This window comes from Onychostruthus taczanowskii, unplaced genomic scaffold (assembly GCF_017590055.1).
Source record: "Onychostruthus taczanowskii isolate IOZ18803 unplaced genomic scaffold, ASM1759005v1 scaffold140, whole genome shotgun sequence".
Lineage (NCBI taxonomy): Eukaryota > Metazoa > Chordata > Aves > Passeriformes > Passeridae > Onychostruthus > Onychostruthus taczanowskii.
This window is the reverse complement of record NW_024498574.1, coordinates 253,591-266,673: the sequence shown is the minus strand read 5'-3', so window position 1 is coordinate 266,673 and position 13,083 is coordinate 253,591. Positions and strand designations below refer to the sequence as shown.

The 13,083-nt window shown below is 36.8% G+C and overlaps 1 protein-coding gene across 5 annotated transcripts in view; it reads left to right on the top strand.

The window, feature by feature from the left end:
• PAM (peptidylglycine alpha-amidating monooxygenase) overlaps positions 1 to 12,383 on the top strand; it is a 118,717-nt gene extending 106,334 nt beyond the window's left edge. For 4 of the 5 annotated variants that reach the window (XM_041398112.1, XM_041398115.1, XM_041398113.1 and 1 more), the window contains 8 exons: positions 1,200 to 1,407; positions 2,063 to 2,263; positions 4,919 to 5,037; positions 6,012 to 6,111; positions 7,454 to 7,507; positions 9,760 to 9,966; positions 10,984 to 11,040; positions 11,573 to 12,383. In XM_041398112.1, the coding sequence (XP_041254046.1) occupies positions 1,200 to 1,407; positions 2,063 to 2,263; positions 4,919 to 5,037; positions 6,012 to 6,111; positions 7,454 to 7,507; positions 9,760 to 9,966; positions 10,984 to 11,040; positions 11,573 to 11,754 (1,128 nt within the window). In that variant the 3' untranslated portion in view covers positions 11,755 to 12,383. The remainder of the gene's footprint in view (positions 1 to 1,199; positions 1,408 to 2,062; positions 2,264 to 4,918; positions 5,038 to 6,011; positions 6,112 to 7,453; positions 7,508 to 9,759; positions 9,967 to 10,983; positions 11,041 to 11,572) is intronic. The other variant, XM_041398114.1, reaches the window with a different exon arrangement.
• The last annotated feature ends 700 nt before the right edge of the window (positions 12,384 to 13,083 follow it).

The following is a 13,083-nucleotide window of genomic DNA, read 5'->3' as shown; positions in this document are numbered from 1 at the left end:
TAACATTAAGAATGTGCCTACAGAAATTCACCCCTGTGCACTTCATGGAATATAGTTGTGTTGAATAATTTGCTACAAGGATATAGTTTGTAGAAATAATAGTATCATAGACTCCAACCGTAGAATCATGGTCTCAGTTGAAAGGGACCTTAAAGATTATCTCATTCCAGCTGCTCTGCCGTGGGCAGGAACACTTTCCACTAGGCCAGGTTGCTCAGAGCTCCATCCAATGTGGCCTGGAACACTTTCAGAGGTGGGCAGCCTCACCAGTGGCATCCCCAACCTTGTGGTAAAGAGTTTCCTCCTAATATCTAATCTAATCTAAACCTACTCCCTCTTCGAAGTCATTCCACTTCAATGGGGAATTCTATTACTACATGCATCTGTAAAAAGTTCATTTCTGTCTTTCTTGTGGGCTCCCTTCAGTAACTGGGAGGCCACAATTAGGTCACCCAGATGCCTTTTTTTTTTAAATGCGGGACCCAGTCCCAGTTCTCTCAACCTTTCCTCATAGCAGAGGTGCTCCATCCCTCTGATCACCTTGGTGTGCCTCCTCTGGACTCTCCAACAGCTCCATGTCCATGCTGTGCTGGGAGCCCAGGGCTGGAGGCAGCTCTGCAGGTGGGGTCTCACCAGAGCGGGGCAGAGGGGCAGAATCCCCTCCCTCCCCTGCTGCCCACGGGGCTTTGGATGCAGCCCAGGACATGGTCAACCTCGGGCTGTGAGCACACATTACCAGCTCATGTTGAACTTCTCATCAACCAACACATTCTCCTCAGGGCTGCTCTCAATGCCTTCTCCTCCCAGCCTATATTTGTGCTTGGGATTGCCCCAACCCAAGTGTAAGACATTACACTTGGCCTTGTTGAATTTCACAAGGTTCTCATGGAGACATCCTTTCAAGATCCCTCTAATTTTCTGCTGTGTCTTTTGCTTACCAGTGCAGTTAAGTCTAAAAAGTGAAAGTAAATTGTTTGCTTTGTAATGACAGGAAATTTGTATTTTAAACAGAAGTTTCCTAGAATCAGGGCTATTGAATAACTAATAATAAATATTATGGTCAATATATTAAGATTATATTTGGTATGTAAATTTTTTTTATACACAGTGATAGGAGTTTTTTCCCTAGGCCACCTAGGTCTTAGTTTTTACCTTCAATAACTGAAACCTCTTTCCTTTTCCTTTTGACTGAAAAAAAGGTTTTCAAACTAGGAGCCAATGACAAAGAGCCATTACTGATCTTAGGAGTACCTTTGCAACCAGGAAGTGACAAAAATCATTTCTGTCAACCAACTGATGTGGCTGTGGACCCAATCACTGGCAGTATTTACGTCTCTGATGGCTACTGCAACAGTCGGATTATTCAGTTCTCTCCAAATGGACTGTATGTGATGCAGTGGGGAGAAGGTACAGTCAGGGCTCTTGGTACTTTACCCATGCTGCTGTTACCATAAGCTCATCATGAACCACTAAATTGCTGATGTTGCTATTAATTTTTTTTAATTAATTTCTATAACTGAAATACCTTCCAGGCCCTACATGAATTTCAGCCTTGTCCTTGCATCCAAATTTTCTCTTGACTTTTTCTACAGCTACTTGTAGTGGTTACATATTTACTAAGAATAAAAAGTGGGGGTTTGTTGTCTTGCTTTCAGAATAAATATTGTCGTGTTCTATTTTGTCTAGAAAATATTCTGATTTTCATAAAGCCAAATGTTTTTCTTAAACATATAAGAAAGGAATAATTTTTTGCCAGATTTATGCTGTGATTTCATCTATTTTAAGTTTTATTAATAATTATAATTCTGCCTGACTCAGATTTATGTATCTCTGTAACTATGCTGAATATTCTCAGGAAACTGAAAATTCTAAATTTGGGATTTATAAAGAAAACAAAGTAGGCTAATGTGAGTTATCTACCTAAATGCTAGAAAGAAAGCAAGCTGACCTTAGTCTTTTCTCAGGGTTACATTGCACTATGTGGCATACTGCGGTTTCTAAGTGAACCTGATAGTTTCAGTGTGTACTTTAACACAAACTTGGGGTTTTTTTTTAATTGCAGAGACTTCTCTAGGCAGATCCAGACCTGGGCAGTTTTATATCCCTCACAGCTTAGCCCTGATCCCTGACTTAAGTCAGCTGTGCGTTGCAGACAGAGAAAATGGTCGAATTCAATGCTTTAGGCTGGAGACTGGGGAGTTCACAAGAGAGATCAAGCACAAAGCATTTGGAAGAGAGTTATTTGCAGTTTCATATGCTCCAGGTAATCCTTTTTCTTGTTCTTCATATTTCAAGTAGTTGCTTTGTGCCAGGATGTCAGTGTTATTTCCTGAAGTGCTATTGTGTTATCTTGGGATGAATATTAATTATCTTCTAGAGTAGTCCTGATGCAATGGAAAATTTGAGAACTACCTGTTTTCCTGCTTGCGGATGAGGGAAGCTTGCATCTAATCTCTATTTCTAAAAAATGACTGATTACTCTCTAAATGTAATATCAACAAGTAGACGATCTTGCTGCTTCCTGGTGACTGCACAGTTAGTCAGTAAATAATTAATTATTATTCATAATAACATTTCTAAATATTCATTTTGAACTCCATTGAAGAGAGCAAAATTAAGACCAAATGAACAAGCAGGGTTTTTGGTTTCATGAAACCAGAGAACTGAAAGCAAGCTAAAAACATTGTGGTTTTTAATATCACAATCTGGTTAACAATTACTATATTTAGTTTTTGGATTAGATTTTAAATACCGATATTGAAGGTGAGGTAAATGTTAAGAACTGAATGAGGAATTTTGGCATGTTGGGCTCCTGACTCCTTAATACCAAATTTAATATCATGTTTCTCTCTTTTGCATCTGCAAGAATGTAAAAAAATGCTGTGCTGGATGAGAGGCTTGATATCTATGTGTCTCTGACAGCAGAAGGAGGCATTCTGAGAGTATGTGTAAGCTTGGATGATTTTGTAGTCATTCCTCTCCTATTCACCATGCATCCACAAACCCTTTATTTAGCAGTTTTAGGAGGTAACCTCTGATCTGTTCTTCATAGTGTCTTTCTACAGACATATTGCCCATAAATTCTAATCCCATTACAAACTGACTTGTATTGTCTGGTTCATTGGCCTTCCACCATTGCAGGCTCTGGAAGTTCATTCTCTACTTAATTTATTTATTTTGTATATAAAAAGCGACCTAGTTTCATTGAGTGCTATTCAGTCTTAGAATTTTGGGAGCTGAATAACAGTTCCACAGTCCCCCTTCATCTTGCATTATCCTCTTCAAACCAAAGAGCCCCAGCCACCTTAGCCTCTCCCCATAAGCTATTTAATTGCTTCAGCCCCTTGAGTATTGTATTTGCCTTTCTCTTCCAGCATCTTTAGCTTCATTGGAACCTTTTTGAGATGCAGAGAGTAAAAGAGCACTCAGTATGTGTGCATGCTAAGTTTAGTGTAGAACTGTCCCCTCCATTCCTAATTCTTCTCCTCATGATGCCAGACATTCTACTGAAATTTTGTCTGACACAGTACATGGAGGTGGAGATTTCAGGAATCTTTTAGGGATGACTTGGAGATATCTCTCCTGAACTGTAGCTGCCAGTTCCAAGTTCAAACATCACATAGGCATGATCTAGATTATTTTTTTGGAAGAAACATCACTTTGCATTTGTCTTTGCAGAAGCAGTCCTGTCATCTGTTTAACAACTTACTTGTATAAAAAGTCTTTCTGGACTTCCTTAGTATCATGGAGCTTTTGACTTGTCCACAGAACTCAGTTTTCTTCCTCAGACTGCTAGGTGTTCTTGTTTGCCCCATTTTTCAGTCATTGATGAAAACTGTGAAAAAAATTTCTGACTCTGATCACTTCAACATCAGACTATTCAGAGTTCTGTGTCCTGAAGAATTACAAGCTCTGCCTATAAGCTTAGCTCTTTGCTTCTTGTTCATTAGTGGATCTTTTGTTCAGCCCTTTGATATTCAATATCCACATTCAATAACCTCTAAGGCACTACCTTGTCAAGGGTTTTCTGAAATCACAAATGTCTATAGAATCTGCTTACCTGTGTGCTTTTTCTCCCTGTTCAGAGCTGAGGCACAGCCCTTGGAGAAGCCACACCAGCTTGTTCTGACGGGCTACACTTGCCCATTTCTCAGTCTTCATTATGGATTCTACCATCTCGCTGGAGATGGATACCAGAATTGGTAATGTGTCTTTGCAGACACCCTTTTGTAGGTGGGCACTACTTCAGCATCCTGCTAGTCTTCTGGACAAGTGGCTGTCTGCAGTTCTGGGTTACTTAATTTGGCCTGAAGTCTGATTTCACATTTGGTTTCCTTCTGAAATTTGAGTGAATGCCATCTAAACCTCATAAACTAATAACCTCCAACTTGTCTTATACCTTGTGCTTCCCGTTGAGCTGTCTCCTCTGATCTCTTTACTAAGGAAAAAAAATTGAGTGTTAGAAACTTCCCAACATATTAAACAGAAAAAACTGACAAAACCCGTTCCTTTGCCATAGGTCTGTAATCCCCCCTCTAATTCACATATTTACCTTTTTCTGGTCCCACTTACTCCCCAGCTGACTTTCTGCTTTTGATGCATTGAAAGAAATTTCTATCAGGTCAACCATCCATAGCACAGCATTCTTGAGATTATTTTTCTAACACCTTCACATTCCTTTTACATTTAAACTGTATATAAAATATTGTCTTGCTGGTTCTTCATATTTGAACTAAGTGTGCATCTCTTAAATGACAAAGTTTCAGTGAGTTATACCTCGCTTAACTTTCCTCTTGTTGAGTTATCTCTCTGTCTCTCTGTCTTTTAGACAGCCTTTTTTCATGTAAACTATTATAGTTTCATCTTCACTGCAGTTTGCTATATGTGGGTTCTTAAGGCAAATCTAATGTTGTTGCAGGTGGTCTCCTCTTTGCAATTAATGGAATGCCCTATCCTGGGGAGGCAGAATCAGTGCAAGGATTTGTGATGAACTTCTCTACTGGAGAAATAATTGATACTTTCATTCCACTTAGAGAGGTAGAGTATTGCACAGTGTGCCTGTTACATATAATTATATATATGAGAACATCAGTAACATTCTACTTTTCCAACTTCCATAAGAAGTTGGAAAATTGTTTATTGCTGGAAATAAGACATTTTATAATGTAAGATGTTCAAAAGGAATTCTTTATATTACTAAATAAAAACACTAGAATTAGCTTCTACATGTGATACATATTTGAAAATTATACTAACTTCTAGATGATTCCTACAGATCATTTCTTCAGGCAGGATAAGCCCACTTTGTTACTGCCATTACAGTTCTTAAAAGTGAATTTAATACAATAATGAAGTAATTGAAAGATTCATATATTTAGATGCTAGTAGCTTGTCAAAAAATAGAGCTTATTCCTAAACAGAAATAATATGCAACTGTATGATTATATCCCTCTTTACAGAATAGTAGTAAGTTATGGCTAAATGTTCTTCATGCAGTACAGTACATTAAAATTTTGGGGTTTTTTAACAGTTTCTATGTATTGTCTTAGATTAAAGAATGAATGTTAATATTCCCACTTCTTGCAACTACATAACACTCTTTATTTGCAGTCCAACTTTAAATTACATTGAGAGTTATTTTTTCTGAGTATAGTTCATAGCATATGAACTTTAACAAAAATTAAATGTGTGGGCTTCAAACCAAGATTATTTTTGACAATACGTATTACAGTGGATAAAGTGGAATGTAATAAAATTAATAGAAATAATATTAATATAATTTTTTTAGTATTAATATATGGAATAATCTCTATGTTGTTATCCCTGCAGGAGGGAAACATTCAATAGAAATGGAATTCCTTTCCTTTCGCACATTTGGGTTTCACACCAGCACCTGCTGCATTTTCCAGTCTAAAGCAGGATTGAATATGACCAGGCTCAAGTTAGGTGTTAAGGAGGCCTCGTGAAAGCGTAGACACTTAGGGGTAATCTGTGACTGCTTATCTTCACAGAGCTTTGAGATGCCACATGATATTGTTGCTTCAGAAGACAGAACAGTATTTGTTGGAGATGTTCATGCCAAAGCAGTGTGGAAGTTTGCATCTGTGGAAAGTATGGGGTTTTTTTGTTCTTAATGTATTTTGTACCTTCAGGTCAGTATCACTTATCTGGTACCCCTGGCCAAGAGCCTAGTGGCATAATGAGTGATTTAAGTGCACTACAGGCTTCACCTGCAGCAGCTGTGTGCTGCTGCTCAGTTTTCATTAAAAGACTGTTCTTCAGCATTGTTGTGTGCTCTATCAAAGAAGAGTCCTGGGCACATGAGTTTGTCACCGAAGGAATCAACATGCATTTGCCTTACACATCCATTTTCAGTACTTGCTTAAACAAAAGTGTTACTCTAGTATTTTAGTAATTTCAGTGTATCATTTGCTGAGAACTCAACTGCTTCCTGTGAGGTTATCATGAGGAAAACTCCCAAGGTATGAAATAAAAACACAGGTCAACTTAAAGATTTTATTCATTTCATTGGGAGCATTCATCACTAGAAAATTAATCTAGTATAATTTGAAGTCCTATTTTCATACAGAGGAAACACTTGTCAGTTTTAATCTAGTAACCCCCAAGGAAAGCAGCCTCAGTTCAGGGAGAGGAACCTGATTAGTCAGACTTCAGTTTAGTAGGATTCAGAGAGAGGTTACATGTGTTACAGCAATAAAAGTATAATCCACTGCTCCATTATATGGGATTAAAAAATGTATGACAGACATAAAGTCTAGCTTCAGGATGTTAGTCATCCAGTAAGAGTCCGCTGCTATAAATGACTAAGCTAGTTATTCCTTATTTGTCTTGTTTATAATTAATAGATTTTCCTTTGGGGCATTTGGTGTCAGCTGCTGTTAATAACAGGAGACTGGATCAGATAAATTGTAATTCTGATTGGATATGTTTTTATCTGCATCTAGTAAACTGAACATGAACAATTCTCAGCTTTTATTCAAAGAAACATGAGAATAAAAAAGTAATGGAATTTTTGCAGGTCAGATGAGGGAAGTCCTTGTATAAAATTTTCTTTTTAGTTTTTGCTGAAGTATAAAAGAGCAGTAGCTAAGAAACCCTGATTCAACCAGCCTTTAATTCACTATGATTTTGATTATAATAAACAGTTTTATTTTTGCAGGAATCTGTGAACCTTTAGGCATACACATAAAATCTTTCTGTTTCATAAAAGCTGATTATTGCAAGCAACTTCCATAAACTGAGTTCTTCCTTTTTTTCCTCTGGCCTTGTGAGCTACTGAATAGTTTATATTGATTCTCTGTGATGAAATTCACATGTTGATGGGAATGTTTACTGTAGGATTGTACTGTACTTTTGAGAAAGCTAGCAGGAAGATGTCACTGAGTGCCTTTCTGAAATATCAGTTGTCCTGAAGAATGATTTTGTTTTACAGAAATGGAACATCGGTCAGTTAAAAAGGCTGGTATTGAGGTACAGGAGACAAAAGGTTAGTCTGATTGATAATGAAAATGAAGGGATCAATATGTTCACGTAGACCAGGGCTGCTTCTGCCAAGCTGAAGGGACAAAATACTGACTAGTTTGACCTGGTTTTTGTGAGTTCCTATCGGAAGCACTAGAAGGAAGCTTGGAACACTGTTACTGATAGATGCTATTTCACAGCCAGTCTAAACATTTCATTTCCAGTGATGACAAGTACTTCAGTGTCACAGAATAAAAACTTTAGTAGGTTAATTCCATTCTACCATCTGGTATGTTCCAATTTGTTATCTGTGGCAGCTCCCTTAGATGCAGAAATAGCTCTAAAATACAGCAGCAACAGTTACTCCCCAGCACCCTCCCCCCCCTACAACTCTCCACCACCAAAAAAGGGTTCTTTGAAATGACAATTGGTTTATATTCCTTTGAAATGACAATTGGTTAATGACACAGCCTTGTCAGTCACACCATATGGCAAGAAATACTCTTTTTTCTATTTACATTTCTTCCCATAGATTTACTAGACTTTTTATTTATTTAATCTTCATGACAATTAAAAAAAAAAACAAAAAAGAAAATGAAAGCATATAGGAACAATATAAGGAGACAGTACACACAGAGTAGATTCAAAGGAGTAAAATATCGATTAAAAGATGAAAAGAAATTTTAACCATTTGTATTCTATTATGTAGCTCATTTCTCTTTCAGAAAAACAGTACCACATTATTGTACTATTTATAAAGGCATTTAAAATGTTCAAATGTTCTTAACGGTTTTCTTTGCTTAAATTCAGAGCTTATCTAGTTTGCTTCAGCCATATATACACAGACAGAGAAAAGTCAAAAAAATCCCAACTGCCAATTGAAAGAATAAGGAAGGCTAATGGAACAATGAAATACTTACTGCCATTACTGTTATCCTTTTATTTTATCTCCATTGGTACACCAGCCTGCCTGAAGCACTCAAAAGGGAAGTGTTGACATTACAGCATGCTGTATATCCAGGGATATGTAAATGCCTTTTGGTTTTCTTTAGCTGACACTTCTAATGTCATAGAGAAAAAATGCAATAGTAACACCAGGGTAAGAACAAGGTTTTAAGTAAAAATGTCTAAAACTGTTTAGAGTAGGTAGGCTGAAATTAACATCTTTCAGCTTCACTGGGAGAAAAGAGTCAGTGGATTTTGTGTCATCTGCTTAATAAATGGAGAGGAGTAGCCTGCACTCTCACAACCTCCTGGTGACTGTTACTATTGCTTGTACTACTGTGACATGGGGGAAAATATATGAAGAACTGTAACTTTGCCCAGAGGTAGGAAAGATGATGGAGGAAAATCTTCCTTAGCAGTAACTACTTCTTGAACAGATAGCATGTTTTCATTGTGTCATTGTTATCCTTGTACTTGTGATAACAATGATATTATTTATCATTGTATTAGGGCTGAGCGTAAACTGAACCATTTGCTATTCCTTCAGAGTAGAACATCATTTTAATTTTGAAAGAGAATCAAAACAGTGTTGATTTAAAGTGTTTGTGATGCAGCTACTTGTTAAGACATGCTGTTTAGTCTAAATTCAAAATACATAGCTAGACAGTTTTACTTACTACAAGGTAATCACAAAGCATTTGCAACATCATAGAGGTTTTTCTTAAACAGTTTTTCTCCTTGTGGGTATAGAGTTAACAAAATAGTCAGCAATGACTGAATGCAGTTTTCAAAAGCTCTGCAGATTTGTAGAACCAAAATTCCCTATGGAATGTAACAGTTCTGAAATTTTAACCCTTTGCCACAGTTTTATTAGAGAGATCTTTAAACTTTTTCTTTGTGTTTATGATAATATGATGTATACTGGCTTTCTGTATTTCTTGTGGAAATGTTTTTGTCAAAAAGAGATGTTTAATTGGTGTTACACCACACAGTTATTTGCAAAAATGGATCATTTGGGTAATTTCCTATATTTTAAATAGTAGATACTTTTTAGGACAAAACTGTTTGACCCATCTCCTTTCCTCATTTGAGAAAAGGGGAGGGAATCTTTGTTAGTGAGTGATATCATTCAGACTTGTTCTTCCTTTTATTTGGGATAATGTCAGCAAAAGCCAAAAATTGCTCCGTAAGAGTTTGTCTTTTGTTTCCTTGTTACAAAGCACTTAAGGTATCCTAGCTTGTTGTTTCCTGTAGCATTCTGTTCTGCAACAGCTGTTCAAGCAACAGCTTGATGCATATGGCTGACATATGGAAATTGTTTTCTTTTTAAAGAATCAGGAACAATTGTTGAAGCCAGATTGAAAAACAAGCCAGAATCAAGAGACCCTCTAAAGAATATGGATAAACAACACTTGGTCCAACAGGCCAGCAGCACTGGAGTTTCCTTTGTTCTTATTACAACTCTTCTTATTATCCCTGTTGTTGTCCTGCTGGTAATTTTAGTATTTATTCGGTGGAGGAAGACAACTGTCTATGGAGGTAACTGTTCTAGAGAACAGGCTTTTATTATTCCAGTTCCAAATATCACTGAACACTGGGGGATGAGGGTATGAAGAGCAGCTCCCTATGCCTTTGCCATCCTGAACAGTTGCAGTGGTGCTGCATGCAAACTTACAGCTTGGCAGGTACACAGCACCTGCAGCCCCCTGAGCCTTTAAGCCAGCCTCAAGTTAGCACCTCTTCAGAACATGTATCAAAAACTTTAATTGGTGTCAAGGCAAAAACTGGTATCTCAGAAATGACTAGAATAAATTCATGTTGTATTGTGTAGAATTCAGAAATTTTAATACTGCAAGCATAGTTTGATTTTTTTAGTATGGAATCTTTAAACTGCTGAGAACAAAAGACTCCATATGGGTATTACAGAAATACGGGCAAAACGAAAGCAGATACCATTACAAGAGATTTTGTATTATTGCTCTCTCCTACCTAATCAATCCTGTGAGTCAGACATGCTTCCATAGTGCACCTTAATCCATAGCTCTGGAAGCTTTAATTTGTGCTTAGAAGTTATGTAAATGGTTCTAAATTTGTATTGTATAATAACATTATTTTTCATAAATTGGCAGACTGCGAGAGACATTTGATCACTAGCTTTGTTATTTTGTATCACGAAATTGTTTTGTCAAGATACTTTCATCCCGGGAAGAAAATGTACTCAACACAGTTCTGCCACTGGTCAGGACCTACTGTGACAGAGTAGGCCATTCAGCAATCTAATATGGCTATGCAACTGAATTGGATGTATTTTATTTCAAGATATTAGCATACAGCTTCCTGACTTTTGTATTCAAATGTGTTAGCATACCACATGTGCTACATAGCATATCAAATATGCTACAACTCTAGTCTATTGCCGTGCTGCCATAAATGGCTTCTTAGAGCTGCTGATTAATTTGTTGAATGTCTGTGATTTTTATCAGAAAATACAGGTACTTATTTGATCACAGAACACTCAGGGTTTAGTTTATTTTTGAAATTTACTTTATTTTTCAGCTGATGGGGAATGCAAACTTGATTCTACTGCAGGCAGAATTTTAGGCAGACTTAGAGGTAAGTAGTCACTGAAGATATTTTCAAATGCAGTAACTGGAGGCTTTTTTTCTGTATTCATGTAGACTAACGGATTTGATGGAACTTTCTCAAAGGAAGGACTGGGGGCAAAGATCAGGAGTTTTTGAAAATTTCTTTTACAAGAACTTTTATCTGTCATTATCTGCCCACTAAAGAGAATGAGTCACTACCAGTGGGAGAGCAGGAGCTAAAATGAGTTACTGCAGATCTGGTGAATGAAATAAGCACTTTGAAACTAAGGGCAAATGGGTAGGAATGTCAATAACCTGTGTAGAATTAATGAAATAATGGATGCCAAAAAAGCATAGTCCGAAACTTCTAAGATTAATGGCCTTCTTCTTTCCTGTTATATATACCTAGCTTTTGTGATCAAAAACCTTTGAACCTTTAAAAACAGTTTCTGCAAGGACACTTAAAAGAATCACCACTATACTGTTTAATGAGTAGATAGATTTTTATTTCCCCCCTTACAGTTAAAGCAAACCTTATGAAAATCCTTTCCTTTCCATAGGGAAAGGTGGTGGTGGAATTAACCTTGGGAACTTCTTTGCAAGCCACAAAGGCTACAGCCGAAAAGGGTTTGACCGGCTGAGCACTGAAGGAAGTGATCAAGAAAAAGATGAAGATGATGGCACTGATTCCGAGGAAGAGTGTTCAGCATCTCCACTGCCACCAGCACCTTCATCATCCTGAAACTAACCTTTGAGTTCTCCATTATACGGTTCAACCCAGAATGTCAGATTTCTTTTCCCTTAAGCACGTTTAAGATCTTGTATATTTAATTGTAAACTGTTCTAGTCTGTGTGGGGCTGTACACTGGTTCCTTTATTTTTTGTTTGGTTTTAGTTACGTTTTTTAAGTGAAGGAGTATATTGAAATTCCATAGCAGTGCTGCTGGTTTTTATGTGAACATCTTAATAAAGCAAAGTCTTCTAATTGCCAGACTGATTTAAAGCAGTAGTATTTTATCATCAAATATGGGGATCTTGTAAATAATCTTACTATCTGCTTCATCAAATATTTTTCCATAATTATTGAGTTGCCAATTTCTGTTTTGTGCCTTTCCTCTTCAATGTCCTTAACCTGTTGCATTACAGAGAATATACAGTGCCACAAAAAAATGAAGCTGCTAAGTCTTCTTCTATTTTTTTAAATCACTAACATGATATTGCATTGAAGGAAAGAAAAAAGTCTCTATTTAATTTTTTTCTTCTTCCTAACTTGATGTGTTTCTGGAATGTCTTATTTTTAGATGGTATCACTGTTAGAACACTATTTTCAGAAGCTGAATGTAATTTGTGTAATAAAGTATTCGCAGAGCATTGGCTGTCAGAGTGTACTTTGGAATTTTTGCTTGCATTGTTTTGTATATGACTTTTGTAAAAGTTACAGGGGGCACTTAAACAGTAAAAAGTTTAATGTGTTCTACCAGCAGATTTAAAAAATGCTATTTTGTATGGAAGCTGGAAAAATATTTTGTTATGTCATGAGGTTGTTTGTTTGGGTTTTTTTTTAAACTGATAATCTCCATACACGTACAAAGTCAAACTTGAACATCTAAAGAGGGATTTTACTTGTATAATAAAACTGCAAGGTATTTCCTTAATAAAACACATGGTCACAGCTAAGAGGAAACCTGTGTCTCAAATTAAATATGCAAATTAGTCAGGGTAGGCATCTAATACTACCTGATTGGAAGCACTGATTTTCTTTTTTTCTCCACACTTTCTTTTTCATTCATTCAACAGGAACCCTCAGTCCTGTAATGAGTTCTCTCATTTAACAGCAGACTTACAGAAGTCCTGCTGGATAATTACCCTCTCTGTATGAGTCATCTAAAGTGTGAATCATTGTGTAAAATCATTATGACTAATCAGTCCAGTTTGAGGATCAGAGCGTAATTAATGTTCTTTTAAAACTGCTGTTATGAGCAGAGTGTACACAGCTGTAATTGCCACAGGGTTTTATGAAACAGTTTTCATTGTCATCATTGCAGGTGTTGTAATAGGCTACTGCTGGCAT